Raw genomic sequence first — 17420 nt, 5'->3', positions numbered from 1 at the left:
GTCTGTTCCCGCTACTAGTACTGCTAATACTAACAACCTGTTGCAGCACCAAACTACCCAAGACCAACACAGTAGTACATGCTCCTTTTTTCATGGCATCACTTGCCGAAATTCTGGGGGGGGGGGGGTAGTAGATTTTACTGACTTGTCCTTTTTTGTTGACTGCTTTCATTTTACCAATAATTAACCATATTAGTACTAGAATAATAAGGTTTGACCAGGAACAAATTGATAAAGTAATGCTTTCTTCACTATCCAGACCAGAAAAAATCGCTGAACAACATTTCCAAAAGCCCCATCTCTAACACGTTGCGAAATTTGTTTTTTTTTTGCCGTTTTTGTTTATTAATTTTTTGTTTTTTTTTTGGAAAAAAAGAAATATCACGAAACTGGTGTTTGATAAGTCTTTCTGTATCAGATCTAAAAGCTGAAACAGTATCTGATGTTAGTTTCTCTGAAATGTCAAAAAATAAATCAGATATACTCTGTTTTTGAACAAAAATGAACAAATTTTAACGTTTTAGGTAAAACAAAACAAGCGTTCAATAGAAATTTTTAGATCAGTTTTGAATTGACAAACTAGGTTTTCTGAGATACTTCAAGATCTTTTTAATACCCATCCTCCCCACCCTTCCCAAAAAACCTTGCTCTTCGCAGGCATTTGAGATCAAAATCCATTCACCTTCATCACCATAAAAAACGACGTGGTAAAAATTATTTGTAATAAAACGTAAGAAAATTGCACATCTGATTGATCAAAGGAACAAAAATCACAGGGAAAATTAAATCACAGGCTTAAAGCTCATCCTCAGAAAATTCATCTTCTTGACACTTCGCGTTGTTGCACGAAACTCCTCTGCATACTCGCCAAGCTATGGTGCATTCCAGGCCATTTTTCTTGCAGGAATATCTCTCACTGTCGCAACCATCAGCTCGGCAGGAACATTTCACTGTCTTTAGAAGATGAGGAAGAGCAGCGGGGAGATCCGTCAGTTTTAGCTTTAAAACTTCGTTGCCTTGAAGATTCCATCCCCAGCTTAGGGGGTCAACCGTGTTCCCTAGCCAAATCTGAACCTGGCTGTAGACTCGAAACGAATGATACTTCGCTGCCATTATAGTCGGAGGCAGCTCTTGTGGGTATACGAATGAGGTGGCAGTATTGACTTTCCTCTGGAAAACTTGGTTCCTGGCAGTGTCAAGACTGGGCAGATCCTGGCAGTTGTAGAGTATCAGCAAAGGTTTCTCTCCAGCCGCAGCTATGTCATCATGAGATGCAGATTTTTTGGTAGACAGGGTACCGGCGTCTCTGAAACTCGAGCTGGATAACAATAGCTGAAGAGCTTTTCCTTTTCCGATGCCATAAAGGTGCGATGTTGTGTCGCAACCCAGTCTGGCGTGACAGAACGGCATCAGCTGGCAAACTTCTGATCCTAGCTTGTCTTTTATCTGACAAACATCCCAAGCTGAGCATTCACTTCAGAATTTTGCTTCTGGCGAGAAGTAAACTCTATTTGAATTAGTGTCTACATGACAGATGAGGAGTACAAGAACATCCGTTTCATCAGCAACCACAATAGTGTCGCTATGGAGTGCAGTTTCCTTAGCCTTCTTCACTATGTCTAGATCAGCATCTTTTTCAGAGTGGTATACATCGCAACCGCTGGATACCAGAGCGCTACCAAGAATCTTCAGAAAACGAGATTTCTTCTGCTTGCATGAAAGAAAATCCTCTTTCTTCATGCAAAGATTCATGTTTTCGGTAAATAACACTTCGTGGCCAACAGATCCAGCTTGACGCAAATGGGTTGCATCTTTGATTGATGGACTGCCGTCGTCTCCGTCGAAGACGACAACTGCACGGGGATACTTTTTTTCGACGTAATGAATATACGAAGACATGATACCCTTGTATGTGGAAGTGACCTTCCACGGGATCCGATGGAGAAGGGCGCCCCCGTACAAGACTAAGCTGGTAATTCCCACCGGTCTTGGGGACTGAGCATCAAAGCCACATGACTGATAGACTGCTTTTGCTAGCTTGGGCTTGTTGGCCTTTCACATGAATCCGTTTCTTTCGAAAAGAGCAGGAGGAATGGTACAGAGGTCAAACTTCAAATAATCTTCCTTGAGACTAGACCTCTGGGCAACGATAATGAACCTCTGAAAAAGTAGCGCCGGGTCGATGTGCACTACCTCAGAAGAGCCCGACTTTTTTGGGGTCATCAGAGTCAATTGATCTTTCTTTCTGAAGACGTGATCCTTCAAGGTCTTTTCTGGCATCTTGTCTAAGATTTTCTTCCCAGCAGATTCGGCTTCGTCAACATTCACGCCTGGAGATGAAGTTACTCCATTTGCAACGTTTCTCAGTTGTACATTGTCTTTGAATAGGGATGACACTTCGAAGAAATCTACCAACTTCGCGGTATCTTCATAGTCACCGGTTTGTCTGTTCAGACTCAATTCACGAGTCTGCTCGCTTGTAGAGTAGCCGATAGTTGCCAGGCTCTGCATCAACAGGTTGACCTCAAGACACGCCTGCCTCGATAGGACCCAAATCGTTCTATGTTATTCAGTCATGCCACCATCCCCAGTGAGTCCTCCCGATGTGTTTAGGCTTCGCATGTGCTCTTGTTCAATAACTAAGTCTGCTGAGTAGCCGGCCTAGCGCCGATCAGACCTTCTAATCGTGTCTCCTTGCTCACTGAACATCTGAAACATTTTTGGGTGACGACTGGGAAGTCTAGTCATCTGTTAGATGTACAACCAGACAGATTTCACGTAAAGGTTGTGCCCAGATGCGGCTAGGTAGGGAAGGATTTCTGCTACTACCTGCAAATTCAGGTCCCATAGGCCCAGTCTCTCGGAACGTATAAATTTGAGAAGCTTTTCAACCATGTCAAGGTACTGCAGCCAGAGCTTTGCTGTTCGGTGATATCGTAGGTCTTCAATCTTCTGTTGGATAATACTTCCCAGTAGTCCAAACTCTGGTGCTTCGTCAATGTTTCTGGGGGACATTTTTCCCTCAAAGATGTATTTGAAGAGTTTCTCAAGGCCAAAAGTATCCAAAGTTCCCGCATCTTGTCTAAATAGATGAGCGTAGAGAGCCGAGCTCACGAGAATTTATATCTATAAACTACAAACCTGAATGAGATTCTTTGTACGATCCGGAACGGAGATAACTTTCTATTTGCATAAGACTGCAGCTCGGTTGCCTCAAGATGGCGTTGAGAATGTGTGTAAATGTAATCACGCTAGCTTGAAAAGATCTGATTGTACACTGAAAAAAGACAAACGAACGGACAAAAAAAAAACACACACAAAAAAAGATATCATGGTTATCACTTAGTTGTTTTTGCCAAAAATAGCGAAATTTTGCTATTTTTTTAATGGATTTTTTCATTTTACTTGACGTTTATAAGAAAAAATTAAGTCAGAAACGGTTTCAGCTCTCAATTCTGATACAGATAGACGTATCAACCACTCATTTCGTGACACTTCATTTTTTTCATTAAATAAACAAACTAATGTAACAAAAAAAGCGAAAAAAAAAAAAATTTCGCAACGGGTTAGAGATGATGATTTTGGATATGTTGTTCAGCGCTTTTTTCTGGTCAGGATGGTGAAGAAATCATTACTTTATCAATTTGTTCCTGGTTCGGGTATTTTTTTTCCGTATTAATACTGTACTATATTACATGTTTCTTTCTTACATTATGACCTAAGTAATTGTACAGCTATTAAGCTAATCACTCACCTATTAAGGATGTTTAGGACAGTGCTGTAATTTTTTGTACACTTGTGTAGTATTGGATTTGTAAACACCACAGCATAAGTACCAGGTATATATACAAACAGTGGTGAAAAATTTCTTCAAAAATGATACAGATTAAAGCGCTCAGAAAAGGATTTCCCTCTGTGAATCACAACAAATTTTCGAGTGCTTTCTCAACATTTTACAGGCGCCATGTTCTTCCAGCCCTGTGGAACGGGTTGCCTTCTTTGTTGAAAAATGGGTTAAGTAGGACTGATTTCCGTTGCCAGTTAAGACGTCATTGCCTGTATGAGTATGAGTTTTGATTTTTTTTTTCTTGAGCACAGTTATAATACTGTGTTGATATATTGGTAGATGGAAGGTATGGTAACTCGATGCATATGTGTAATGTGGAGTATTCTGGGAGTAGCCATAAAAGCAGAGAATACTGGGTTTCGTGCATTTTTGGATATATTAGTTATGTGATAAAGATCTCCATTATTAAAAAAAAACGAGAAATTTTGATGATTATTATTTCTAATAGTATTTCACATGAAAATACATTTAGAAAAAAGGCTTTTATTAAATCGTAGTTTTACTGGCTTAATGCTAGATTTTTCCATCATCTGAAGAACTGCCGTTTGGCCTCATACCATGTTAATATTTTTTAGCATTTGACTTGGTTGATCACAAGGCCCTAATTCATTTATCATTGAATAACTTTGAAGTAGACCCTCTCTTAATAAATTTTGTATGTGTTTTCTTTCAAACAGATCCTAAGCTGTAAAATACAAACATATTCTCTCTGAACCCGTCCCTACTTGGCATGGAATTCCTCAAGGAACCTTGTTAGGACATTTCTTATATCTAATATTGATTAATGAAATTAGTAAAAGATTCCCTCAAAGGTGTTTATATGTAGATGATTTGCTGATCCTTGAAATATGTCATAGAAACATCAAAAGTGACCCCATCAAAATCCTACCCATGTTTTGGGTGAAGCTAAGAATTTACATATGAAAGTAAATTCCACTAAGTCAAATATAATGACAATAAACTTCTGAAAATTCTTGAAATCCACTCCCGTTTTCTTAGACCCTAGAGCTTTAGTAAAGGTTTTATCCTTGTATGGTATACCAGACAAATACAGTAAAGTGATTAGTGATATGTACGACAATAACACTGCTGCGGTTAAGGTAGGAAATGAGGTTAGCAGCTGGTTTTGTATTGAATCAGGAGTTAAGCAGGGTTTTGTTCTATTCCCCTTTATATGGATTATTTTGATGTACTTTGTCTTAAGGAGCACAGGAAAGGCAATGGGAGACCACAGACTCAAATGGAGAGAAAAAAGTCTCCTGGACTTAGATTATGCTGATGATTTAAGGATCCTAGATGATAGTGTGAGCAAAATGAATGAACTTTTTAGAGGTTTTGAGAGTTCACGGTGCTAGAATAGGTTTGGAAATTAATGTTAAGAAGACAAGTCACCAAGGCTAGGAATAAGGGAAGATGAAAAGGTGACATTGGGTAATGAAAAGATTGATCACGTGGGTAGCTTCACTTACCTTGGTAGTATTATTAGTAAAGATGGTGGGAGCAGTGAAGATGTTAAAAGTAGAATAGCCAAGGCTCAGGCTGTTTTTTCACAGTTGAAATAAGTTTGGAAGAATAGGAAGATAAGTCTGCAAACCAAAATTAGAATATTAGATGACAGTGGTCAAATATGGCTCTGAAGCATGGGTGCTTCGAAAAGCGGATGGAGCTAGTTCGAAAAGCGGATGGTGCTTCGGAAAGCGGATTTGCTAGATGTTTTCCAAAGAAATTGCTTAAGGATTGTTCTGGGTACCCGGCTGACTGACCGTATTTCAAACAATAGGCTATACGAAAAATGTGATACCGCTTTCTACGGCTATAATGAAAGAAAGGCTGAGGCGGCTAGGGCACGTTGTGCGGATGAAAGATGACAGATTGCCGAAGGTTGTTCTTTTCGACCAACCGTCTAGTGCTAAACGGAAAGCAGGTTGTCCTTGTCTGGGGTGGGAGGACGTCATAAAGAAAGGCTTAAGGGAAATGAGAACTTCGTGGGATGGTGTAAAAAGGGAGGCTCTGAATAGATTGGAATGGAGGAGGAGCGTGCGTAGCTGTGTTGGCCTCAGGCGGCTTGGTACTGCAATGAGTTGTTAGTAGTAGTATTAGTACTATCTGAATAGTGTTTTATATGTTTTTACATTAAACAAAGTTGGAGAGAAACGAAGAAATAAAGTAAAACGAATAGGCATGTTGAATGCACCAGGATCCGCCCACAAGCATTCCCCAAATATTTCGGCTCGTGTCGAATTGGGTTCCGACTTGTGTTGAAAACAGGTAATTTTTTTTCTGTCGAATTTGTTGTTGAAAACGCTCCAATTTCAGAAAATCGAAGTTTTGTACCTTTTTTTGATATAACTTCTAGTCAAACAGTTAGGCTCCTAGATGTTTTTCCTGCATACTGAAACTCTTTTCAAACCAAAGGTCTTTAAATTAAGCCTTCCAGAGTGGAAAAAGTGTTTTTTCTTTTTTTATTTTACAAAACTCTCGAATCATTGGTGCCTTTACCATATTACAAATTTGGCAAAAAAATTCTTATTAACCAAATGCTTAAAATTCTAGCCTGAACAACAAAGTATTCCAAGGTCTTTTGTCTAGAAACAGCTTTGTTACTCTGGATTCATAGCTATTGTACATTTGGGCCAACAAACTTTGGGACAACAAAGAGCAGTTACTGTGATTGCATCATATCAGGGATGGGTCTAGAGAAAATTCTGGGGGAGGGGAAGGGGTAATGTGACAAGGGCGTCAATAAGCAAAATTTTTTGACCAAATAAGCAAAATTTTTATAACCAAATTATTTTGACCGTCAATAAGCAGCAATAATTGACCAAATTGACATTTTTTTTTATCTTGGGCCTGGGGTTCCCAAAGCCCCTCTGGATCCCCCAGTGCATCACCTGAAACATTTGCTGCTATGATTTAACAAATTTCCAGCCAAATGCCTCATTCTATTATTCCAATGACAGTCCTTTTTACTCATGCATCTTTTTGCCAGAGTTAATTTTCGCTGAAAGAGAGGTGGAAAGCCTCTATACCTGTTTAATAACAGATGCCTAATATATTCCTAAATTGCATGCCTATGAACCATAATTTTCTTGCACAGTTATTACTTAAATACTTTTATGAGTAGTAAAAAATTTCCTTGGTCATACTCTTTATTAGTTTTGATCCTCTTCTTCTGCGCATCAACGCGCGACGGGTAAGCTAGTGTACATAATCATAGGCAGCGCGCTAGCGCTGCCTAAGTAATGAACCATGTGGGCACAATTGTGTTTTTTTTCTCCATACCCGGGCACTTCGGATCGAAGGAGTTATCGTAGAAACTTCGAAAAGGGCTCATTCGATTGGAAATTGGAGTGGCTAGTGCCCTTTTTGATAGTCGAAAATGATTGGAGGGTAACTAGCCCCCCCCCACGCCCCTCATTCCCCCAAACACATCCAATCAAAATTTTGAGTTAGCCATTTTGTTCAGCGTAGTTTATTTCAAGTTAGAAAATATGTTTTTGAGGAGGACACTCTCCCACAAACCTCGGAACAAGGGTTTTAAGTTATGTCCTGAGGGCATATAAGAACGATGTTGGCACAGTGTACTATTTATTATTTTTTTTTCCTTTAGAGCAGGGCACTTCATATGGAAGGGATCGTCGTAGAAGCTTCAAAAAGGGCTCATTCAGTTGGAAATTGAGAGTTCTAGCGACCTTTTTAATAGTCGAAAGTGATTGGAGGGCAACTAGCCCCCCCCCCACGCCCATCATTCCCCCAAAACACATCCAATCAAAATTTTGAGATAGCCATCTTGTTCAGCGTAGTTGATTTCTAAATAGAAAATATGTTTTTAAGGAGGACACTACCCCACAACCCTCAGGGCAAGGGTTTTAAGTTATGCCCTGGGGGCATATAAGGTTTTTATAGAAGGCATTGTCGTAGAAACTTCAAAACAGGCTCATTCGATTGGAAGTTCAAAGGGCTAGTGCCCTTTTTAATAGTCGAAAGTGATTGGAGGGCAACTAGCCCCCCCCCACTCCCACCATTCCCCCAAACACATCCAATCAAAATTTTGAGATAGCCATTTTGTTCAACGTAGTTGATTTCGAGATATAAAACATGTTTCTGATGAGGACACGCCCCTCAAGCCCTTGGGGCAAGGATTGTAATTTATACCTTGGGGGTATATAAGATTTTTATAGAAGTTGTTGTCGTAGAAACTTCAAAAAAGGCTCATTCGATTGGAAATTCAAAAGGCTAGTGCTCTCTTTAATAGTCGAAAACGATTGGAGGGCAACCAGCCCCCCCCCCCCCACCCATGCCTATCATTCCCCCAAACACATCCAACCAAAACTTTGAGATAGCCATTTTGCTCAGCGTAGTTGATTTCCACATAGAAAATATGTTCTTGAGGAGGACACTCCCCCACAGCCCTCAGGGCAAGGGTTTTAAGTTATGCCCTGGGGGCATTAAAGGTTTTTAAAGAAGGCGTTGTCGTAGAAACTTCAAAAAAAGCTCATTCGATTGGAAATTCATAGGACTAGTGCCCCTTTTAATAGTCGAAAGTAAATGGAGGGCAACTAGCCTCCCCCCCCCCCACGCCCATCATTCCTCCAAACACATCCAATAAAAATTTTGAGATAGAATAAAAATTTAGAAGCTACAGTGATGACAGTGGTCAAATATGACTCTGAAGCATGGGCGCTCCGGAAAGCGGATGAAGATTTGCTAGATGTTTTCCAGAGAAATTGATTAAGGATTGTTCTGGGTACACGGCTGACTGAACGTATTTCAAACAATAGGCTAAACGAAAAATGTGGTTCAATACTACTTTCTAGGACTAAAATGAAAAAAAGGTTGAGATGGCTAGGGCACTTTGTGCGGATGAAGGATGACAGATTGCCGAATATTGTTATTTTCGGCCAACTGTCAAGGGCTAAACTTAAAGCAAGTGGTCCCCATCTGGAGTAGAAGGACGTCATAAAGAAAGATTTAAAGGAAATCGGAACTTCATGGGCGGGCGTAAATAGAGAGGCTTTGAATAGATTGGGATGGAGGAGGAGCGTGCGTAGCTGTGTTGGCCTCAGGCGGCTTGGTGCTGCGTGTTAGTAGTAGTAGTAGTAGTAGTTGATTTCAAGATAGAAAATATATTTTTGTGGAGGACACTCCCCCACAACCCTCAGGGCAAGGATTAAAAAATATGCCCTGGGGGCATATAAGGTTTTTATTGAAATCTTTGTCGTAGAAACTTGAAAAACGGCTCATTCGATTTGAAATTAAAAGGGCTAGTACCCTATTAATAGTCGAAAGTGATTTGAGGGCAACTAATCCCTCTCACGCCCACCTTTTCCCCAAACACATCCAATCTAAATTTTTAGATAGCCATTTTATTCAACGTAGTTGAAAGTTTCGGAAACTAGGTCTTAAAGGATCACAATCCCTCCCCCGACAGCCCTCAGGGCAAGGATTGTAAGTTATGCCCTGGGGGCATATAAAGTTATTATTGAAAGTGCTGTCGTAGAAACTTTAAAAGAGCTCATTCAATTGGAAATTGAAAGGGCTAGTGGCTTTTTTAATAGTTGAAAGTGATTGGATTGCGAATAACGCCCCTCTCACGCCCACCATTTTCCCAAACACATCCAATCAAAATTTTGAGATAGGCTATCCATTCTGTTCAACGTAGTTGAACGTTCTGGAAATTAGGTCTTTTAGGATGATAACCCCCTCAGAGCCCTCAGTGCAAGGGTTGTAAGCTTTGCCCTGGGGGCATATAAGGTTTATATAGAAAGTTGTTGTATAAATCATTAGGCAGCGCGATCGCACTGCCTAAGTAAAGGACGGAGACACTCGAGAACGAGACAAGAAACGAGTACTAAGTAAAGAGGTGGACACTCTCCCACAACCCTCAGGGCAAGGGTTTTAAGTTGTGCCCTGGGGGCATATAAGAACGATGTTGGCAGAATGTATTATTTATTAATTTTTCCCTTTAGAGCAGGGCACTTCGTATTGAAGAAGTTGTCGTAAAAACTTCGAAAAGGGCTCATTCGATTGGAAATTGGAGTGGCTTGTGCTCTTTTTAATGATCAAATGTGATCGGATGGCAACGAACAGCCCTTGCGCGCCCATCATTTCACGAGACAAATCCACTCAAAATTTTGAGATAGCCATTTTCTTCAACGTAGATGTGTATGTTTTTTGAGGACAGTCCCCCACAGCCTTTAGGACAAGGGTTGTAAGTTATGCCCTGGGGGCATATAAGGCTTTTTTATAGAAGGTGTTGTCATAGAAACTTCAAAAAAGGCTCATTCGATTGGAAATTCAAAGGGCTAGTGCCTTTTTTAATAGTAGAAAGTGGTTAGTGGACAACTAACCCGCCTCTCACGCCCACCTTTTCCCCAAACATATCTAATCAAAACTTTGAGATGCCATTTTATTCGACATAGTTTTAAGTTTTGGAAATTAGGTCTTTGAGGATGACACCCCCCCCCCACAGCACTCAGAGAAAGGGTTGTAAATTTTGCCGAGGGGGCATATAAGGTTTTTATATAACGCATTGTCGTAGAAACTTCAAAAAGGGCTCATTCGATTAGAAATTGAAATGAGTGCAAAATTTGCACTTTACTGAAAAAATACAAATGAATGTGCATTGTCAGTTTAATATACATATATTGATATTTATTAACCAAAATTTTGATATTATTTGATTTATTAAAGTTATAAAAATAAAAACATTTATATTTTTTCAGTAAAGTGCAAGTTTTGTTCTGGCCTTGGGAAGGAATAGGGGTTTTGAGCCCAACTTATGTTAATTTCTGCTCGTTTTGAGTTTGATTCGGTTATTTATTGTAATTTCTGTTCGTTTTGGGTTTCATTTATTTATCGATGCTGATTTGTGGTAGTTTCATGCTTGGTAGATTATTTGATTTTATTTTTGCTCATTTTTTGTTTACTTTTTCTTTACTTTTCTTTGAAAAACTTATTTTGTGGAAAAAGTTTTTTAATTAATAAGTAAAAGAAAGAAGGAGAAAAAAGGCTTCGTTTGTTCCTTTACCCATTACATTAAATCTTAGGTATAAATGTTCTAACTCCATGTGTTAAAGATTATTAAATCTACATTTCTATTGCATATAATTTCGCTGGCCCCAAAGGTGTGTCATGTTTCCGAGCCAAATTGCTTTTCGATCAAGGCGATTCTAATGGTTAACTTCTCATTCGATTCGGCTCTGTTTTCGAGGGGTTTCAAGCTTTTTTTTTGAAATTCTGATAAATAATTTTGACCAATTTCTTTTTTTTATGTATCAGGTTACTAGGGTTAGGATGGATTTTCACAGATGTGTGTCCCCCCCCCCCGGACGGATTTTCACAGATGTGTGTCCCCCCCCCCGGGGCGGGGGGTAATCATATCGAGCAAGTTATCTTAGAACATGGAGACAGGGCTCATTAGTTAAAAGTTATAGACAATTTTTCAGGAATTTTCCAGGTGGAATTTTTCGATTACTTTAACATTCAAAATTAAGATAGTCGTCAGTACGCACGGATTTACCACAGGGAGAATCCCGCAGGCAGAATCTTCCTTGAATTTGTCTTTCTCTTGTTATTGCAACAAAGTGTGATGGATAAGCTTGTGTATACTAAACAAAAGAAACAGTAAGGAGAAAAAACGCTTTGTTTGCTTATCTACCCATTACATAAAATCTCAGGTGTAAATTTTTTAATTTCATGTGTCAAAAATTATGAAATGCAGTTTCCATTCAATCTACAGGTTTCCTAATTATGCTTTGCATTCACCTTTCTCGGGATGTACCCACACTCACCCATGTTAAGGTAGGAAGGACCTGTACTATATATGTTCCTTATGAGGAATCAGGTCTAACTCCTTTGGTGCAGGAGAAATTAGACTTTTTCCTGGAGGCCAGGAAGTGTCAAAATGGGACAATGCACATTTTTCAGAACACAATGTTTGTGTTTTGAGGATGGGGTTCTTTCAACTAATTTCAGAGGAATATGACTCAATACTCTCCCTACATGAGTATTTGTCATATCTCAATTGCTTCCGTTCAGTGAATTTTTTTTTTCTGACAGGATGGAACAATAAAGTAGATAAATAAATGGCTAAAGGACTCGGCACACGTAGCTGATTTCGGGAACCGATTTTAGCATCAGTGGACCAACGATAGCGGTAAGAAAAATTTGTTGAAAGAAAAAGTTATTGCGCGAGATTTTCAAAACAAAAAATCATGGACACAAATATTCAACTGGAGTTTATTAATAGTTGCATGATTGATCTCAGCTTAGGTCTCAGTTTAGTTCTCAGCTCAGTAGTGGGGTCTTTCACCATATACATCTCTGGCTGACTATTATTTGTGTCCCTTTTTTGCGACGATCTTGATGAAAATCGGCGCTGATCTTGTAAATCGGTGCCGAAAACTAGAAAATTTTTCAAGTTCAAATCGACGCTAATTTTCTTTAAAATCGGCGCTGATATGGAAATCAGTTCCCGAAATCAGCTACGTATGCCCAGCCCTTTAATTGCTTTTGATCTAGTTTAGAATATATAATATATTAATATTAATATTTCTTTTTTATTATTGCAAAATATTCAGTGCTAAGGCCTTGTTGATTATAATAATATCCATGTGTATTGATTTTTAGAATTTTGACATCAAATTTGAGCAATAAGGCACATTTTACAGAAGATTAGAAAATCTTTGTTTCAAGAATGCAGAATGGAACAGGTGAATGTACTGAAGTGACTATTCTTGATGACTGGGAACAACTAGATGATGAAAAGGTTAGTAATGTTTCTTTTTTTTTTTATTATTGGAGCTATTTGAACGGTTGCGATTACATATTTTTTATGCGAGAGTAGTTTGTATATAGTTTCGTCCCCTAAGTCTTGAAGTAAGATTTAAAAAAAAATAAGGATAAAAAGTAAAAATTATATAAAATATTTTGAAAGAGTATAACACCCTTCCTCTTGTCAGCCTTCATATAGAGCCTTTCTTTCTCTTTATTTCTTTTCTCTCTCTCTCTTTTCTTCTTTCCAATTTGAGAAAATCAAAAGGTTCCTACCTTTCAACAGCAATCCTAAGCAGCCTCCGATGAACCACCCGTATCATTACAATCTTATCAAATTTCACCTGTTATCAAAATTGTCAGAAACTCCTAATAATTCCTTAAGAAAATAGTCAATGTGTACATAAACGTAATATGTTTATGTTTATATTTTAATATTTTTATATTCTAATATGTATGTAGATCTAATATATTTAATAAATACTAAACATATAATATGTATCACCCTAAAGCTAGAATTTCACTGAAACTATAACCCAAAAAAGCCGCACAAGTGGGGTTATGAAATAGTCTTGCGAACTGGAGAAAGGAGTTTTATTTACTTCAAGATTTATTTAGGCAATTAGTCTCTGAATGCCGTCTGATTTTGTGGCTAGGTCTTTCAACTTTATCCCAAAATATTAGAACTGAAAGTTGTGGTACATCAACTGGTTTTCTTTTTTGATGAATTCAGTTGCATAGCAATTAAACCGTTTGACACCAAGGTAGTCCTTATTTTGTCATCCTTAGGATTCACTTAATAACCACTTTCAATCAGTGACATGAGCCTCCAAAGATATATATTGTTTCAAGGCCTTTTTAGAGCAAAGGATACAGTAATTTTAGTGCAGAGCTGACTTATGTACCAAGTTTGGGGAATAATACAGGATAGACTTCAAGACTAAGAAATGATACATGTTGAACTTTATCTACGTCATGGATCTTTGCTTTGGGAAGTCCAACTGCATGGGTGGGCATGCTAGCAGGCCAAGACATCAAAGGTGTAGTCCAGTTTAAGTTTACCTTATCTTCTGGACTAAATGTTAGTATCAAACCACAAAACGTGGTAAGTGCACCTCTATCAAAACCTTTCTCCAAACCCTCCCGAGAAATCCCGATTTCCCTTAAATGCTTCCTTAAAATCTCCTCCCACCCTATTCAGGGACAACCTGCTTCTTGTCCAGCTCTAGATAGGTGGCCTTAAAAAACCGATATTTGGTAATCTGTCATCTGCTGAAAGTAATCATTGCATCCTTGTAGCCATCTCAACCTTTCTCTCTCTGTAGTTCTAGAAAGCGGGATAGGATCACGTTTTTCGAAGAACTTACTGTGTAAAGTACGGTCAACAAGACGAGTAACCAAAGTAATCCATAGGCAATTTTTCTGGAAACCTAACAAATCCTCCTCTGTCTTTCGGATTCACTTAATAACCACTTTCAATCAGTGACATGAGCCTCCAAAGATATATGATGTTTCAAGGCCTTTTTAGAGCAAAGGATACAGTAATTTTAGTGCAGAGCTGACTTATGTACCAAGTTTGGGGAATAATGCAGGATTGACTTCAAGACTAAGAAATGGTACATGTTGAACTTTATCTACGTCATGGATCTTTGTTTCGGGAAGGCCAACTGCATGGGTGGGCATGCTAGCAGGCCAAGACATCAAAGGTGTAGTCCAGTTTAAGTTTACCTTATCTTCTGGACTAAATGTTAGTATCAAACCACAAAACGTGGTAAGTGCACCTCTATCAAAACCTTTCTCCAAATTCTCCCGAGAAATCCAAATTTCCCTTAAATGCTTCCTTAAAAACTCCTCCCACCCTATTCAGGGACAACCTGCTTCTTGTCCAGCTCAATATAGGTGGCCTTAAAAAACCTATATTTGGTAATCTGTCATCTGCTGAAAGTAATCATTGCATCCTTGTAGCCATCTCAACCTCTCTCTCTCTGTAGTTCTAGAAAGCGGAATAGGATCACATTTTTCGAAGAGCTTACTGTGTGAAGTACGGTCAACAAGACGAGTACCCAAAATAATCCATAGGCAATTTTTCTGGAAACCTAACAAATCCTCCTCTGTCTTTCGGAGCGCCCACGTTTAAGAACCATAATTGGCTATTGTTATCACTATCAAATAATGTGATCTTGGTTCACAGACAGATCTTGCTATTCCTTTAAAGTTCTTTCAACTGTGGAAAAACACCCTGGCCCTTGGCTGTTCTATTTTTAACATCTTTACTGTATCCACCATATTTAATAAAAAAAAATAACTACCTACGCAAGTGAAACTATCCACTTAATTGGTCTTCTTGTTACTCAACATCACCTCTTTACCTTACCTTATTCCTAGTCTAACCGACTTAATCTTAAGCGACGTCTCAACCTCTTCTTGCACTCTGAACCCCCAAAACTCCAAAAAATCATTCATTTTGTGAACATTTTCATCTAGGACACTCAAATCATCAGCATACCATCTTTGCTAAAACTCTTCTATCGGGTGAATTAGACGCTTGCTCATAATCTATAAAACTGAGGACTAAAGGGGTTTGATAACTCAAAGAATTCTCAGTAGTTAATCTAAGACTGGAGATTTGATCGACGCATCCTCTCTCCTTCTTAAAACTTCAGGGCTCTTCTCTTAAAGTTTTATCTACATAATTTCTTGAGTTTAAAAAGAACCACCATACTAAATAATTTGCCTCCTACTTTTATAATTAATTACTACATTTACTATGATCACCTTTCTTACAGAGGGGTCTTATTAAAGTTTTCCTAAAATCACTAAGTACTTTCCTTTTTCAAAAATAATATTCATAATCTTAAGTATTTTATCTCTGACTTCACAACCACCATATTTAAAAAATCATTTGCCACACTATCAGCACCTGTGGCCATATTATTTTTTAATTCCTTTAATACCGTCTAACACTTCCTCGCAAAAAAAAATCTCCTTCCACTTAAAAAGGGTCACAAACTTTTTCATCTTCTTCTATGTCATTTCCTGTAACTTCATTATTATTTAGAACATTCTCAAAATGTTTTGCCCATCCGTCTTTAACTCTTTCCATATCACTAATTGTGGCCCCGTTCCTATCTTTAACTGGGACAAGTCCAAATTGGCTATTCACTCTAAGTTTTTTTTAACATACTAATACAATATTTTATTATTATGCTATCTGGCTGCATTTTCCAGATCTTCGACACTTTTATCCATGACCTCCACTTCATACCTCCTTATCCTCCTTAATACTTCCTCTACTTTATTTAAATCCCTCCTATTTTCATACGATCTATAGCTCAAATACATCCCGTACAAGCTCCTCCTCTTCTTGCTACACTTATCATTTTCACTAATATTTCTAGATACGTTTCTAAATTTCCTCCCTAAGACACCATCTGCTGCTTCACAAACTATTTTCCTAAAATTGTTACATCCATCCTTTACATTTTCTTATTTTTGACTCTAAAGTTTAATATTCAAAGGTTTCCGGAAAGTTTCTCTTAAATTCGCATCCTGAAATCTACCTGCAAGCTAGTTAACCTTCCTAAAATTCAGCTATAGATTAACCCTAGACACTACTAGATAGTGATCTTTGCTTTTGACATCAATAGCAGCACTCCTATATACCTTATTATCTTCAGTCTTTGTTTCACAATAGTATAATCTATAAGGTTGGCCGTCTTACCGTCATTTCAGTGTCATGTTTGCTTATGAGTCATTTTACGACCAAAACCTGTATTGGTTATAGCTAGAATGTTATACCCACAAAATTACAACAGTCTACCCATCACTGTTTTCTTTTCCTATACGAAATTTACCGAATGGCTAAGTCATTTGGTAAATTATTAGCCATTCCTATACGAAAGGCTAAGATACCATTTATCCCTGTTTTTACTAACCTGGGTATTAAAATCACCTAAAATGCCTTATGTCTACCTGAGATCCTGTCTATTTGTTCCCGAAGCTGGAACTAAAATTCGTCTTTGTCACTACTATCCCCATCAGTCGGCTCTACAGGGCATGTACTACTGTTACTGATACTCACTTTTTAGTCATAAAATGGGCAACTAGCATTCTATTTAATACCTTCCCAACCTAAGCAAGGCTTTGCAGCTTCATCTATTCATCTATATTCATCTATATTCATCTAAATTCATCTATATTCATCTATATTCATCTGTATTTATCTATATTTATTTATATTTATCTATATTCATCTATATTCATCTATTCCCTCTATAGGTGTGCTCTATTCCTTACTTATGCACCCAGTCTTTCTTTACAGAGTAAATAAATTGTATATTACCCAATTTCATATGTCCTACCCCTTTGATGTTAGATTCTGAAACTCCTAGCAAGTCTGGTTCAAGACATCCGAAATCGTCACTCAAAATGTCAATACGATAGTTGCCTTTTAACGTTGTAACATTCCAAAGTCGCAGTTTTCATATTATTGAAATTTTAAAATTATTGTTGCCTCGGGAAAGCAATGAGTCGTAAATGAGTGCAGTCGTAAACAGGGACTAATATATCTTCTCAAGTCTTCATGAAGTGCTCAAGCTGGCTTAGAACCAGACAGCAGGAAGTCCCTGCGACCTTTAGTATAAATCGAGGTTTTGTGAAACCCTTGACCCATCTTGGTCACAATACGGTTTTTCACAGTTGGTGATGCTGTTATCTAATTAACAGTTGAAATTCTGCACAGTCAATCTCAGGCCTATCACCTGCGACAGATTATAGTTTCATGTCTGCAAATGTTATA

The 17420-nt window shown here is 38.2% G+C and overlaps 1 protein-coding gene across 2 annotated transcripts in view; it reads left to right on the top strand.

Annotated features, from left to right (window-relative positions):
- LOC148949605 (SUZ RNA-binding domain-containing) overlaps positions 1 to 17420 on the top strand; it is a 158919-nt gene that overhangs the window by 19010 nt on the left and 122489 nt on the right. For both annotated transcript variants that reach the window (XM_089093039.1, XM_089093040.1), the window contains exon 2: positions 12479 to 12617. In XM_089093039.1, coding sequence (XP_088949165.1) covers positions 12546 to 12617 — 72 coding nt within the window. In that variant the 5' untranslated portion in view covers positions 12479 to 12545. The remainder of the gene's footprint in view (positions 1 to 12478; positions 12618 to 17420) is intronic.

Source organism: Artemia sp. Qi Xiang Cuo, chromosome 8 (genome assembly GCF_049724085.1).
Source record: "Artemia sp. Qi Xiang Cuo chromosome 8, ASM4972408v1, whole genome shotgun sequence".
In the NCBI taxonomy this organism is placed as follows: Eukaryota; Metazoa; Arthropoda; class Branchiopoda; order Anostraca; family Artemiidae; genus Artemia; species Artemia sp. Qi Xiang Cuo.
Note: the sequence above shows the minus strand (reverse complement) of the source record. Positions and strands in the feature narration are given on the sequence as shown.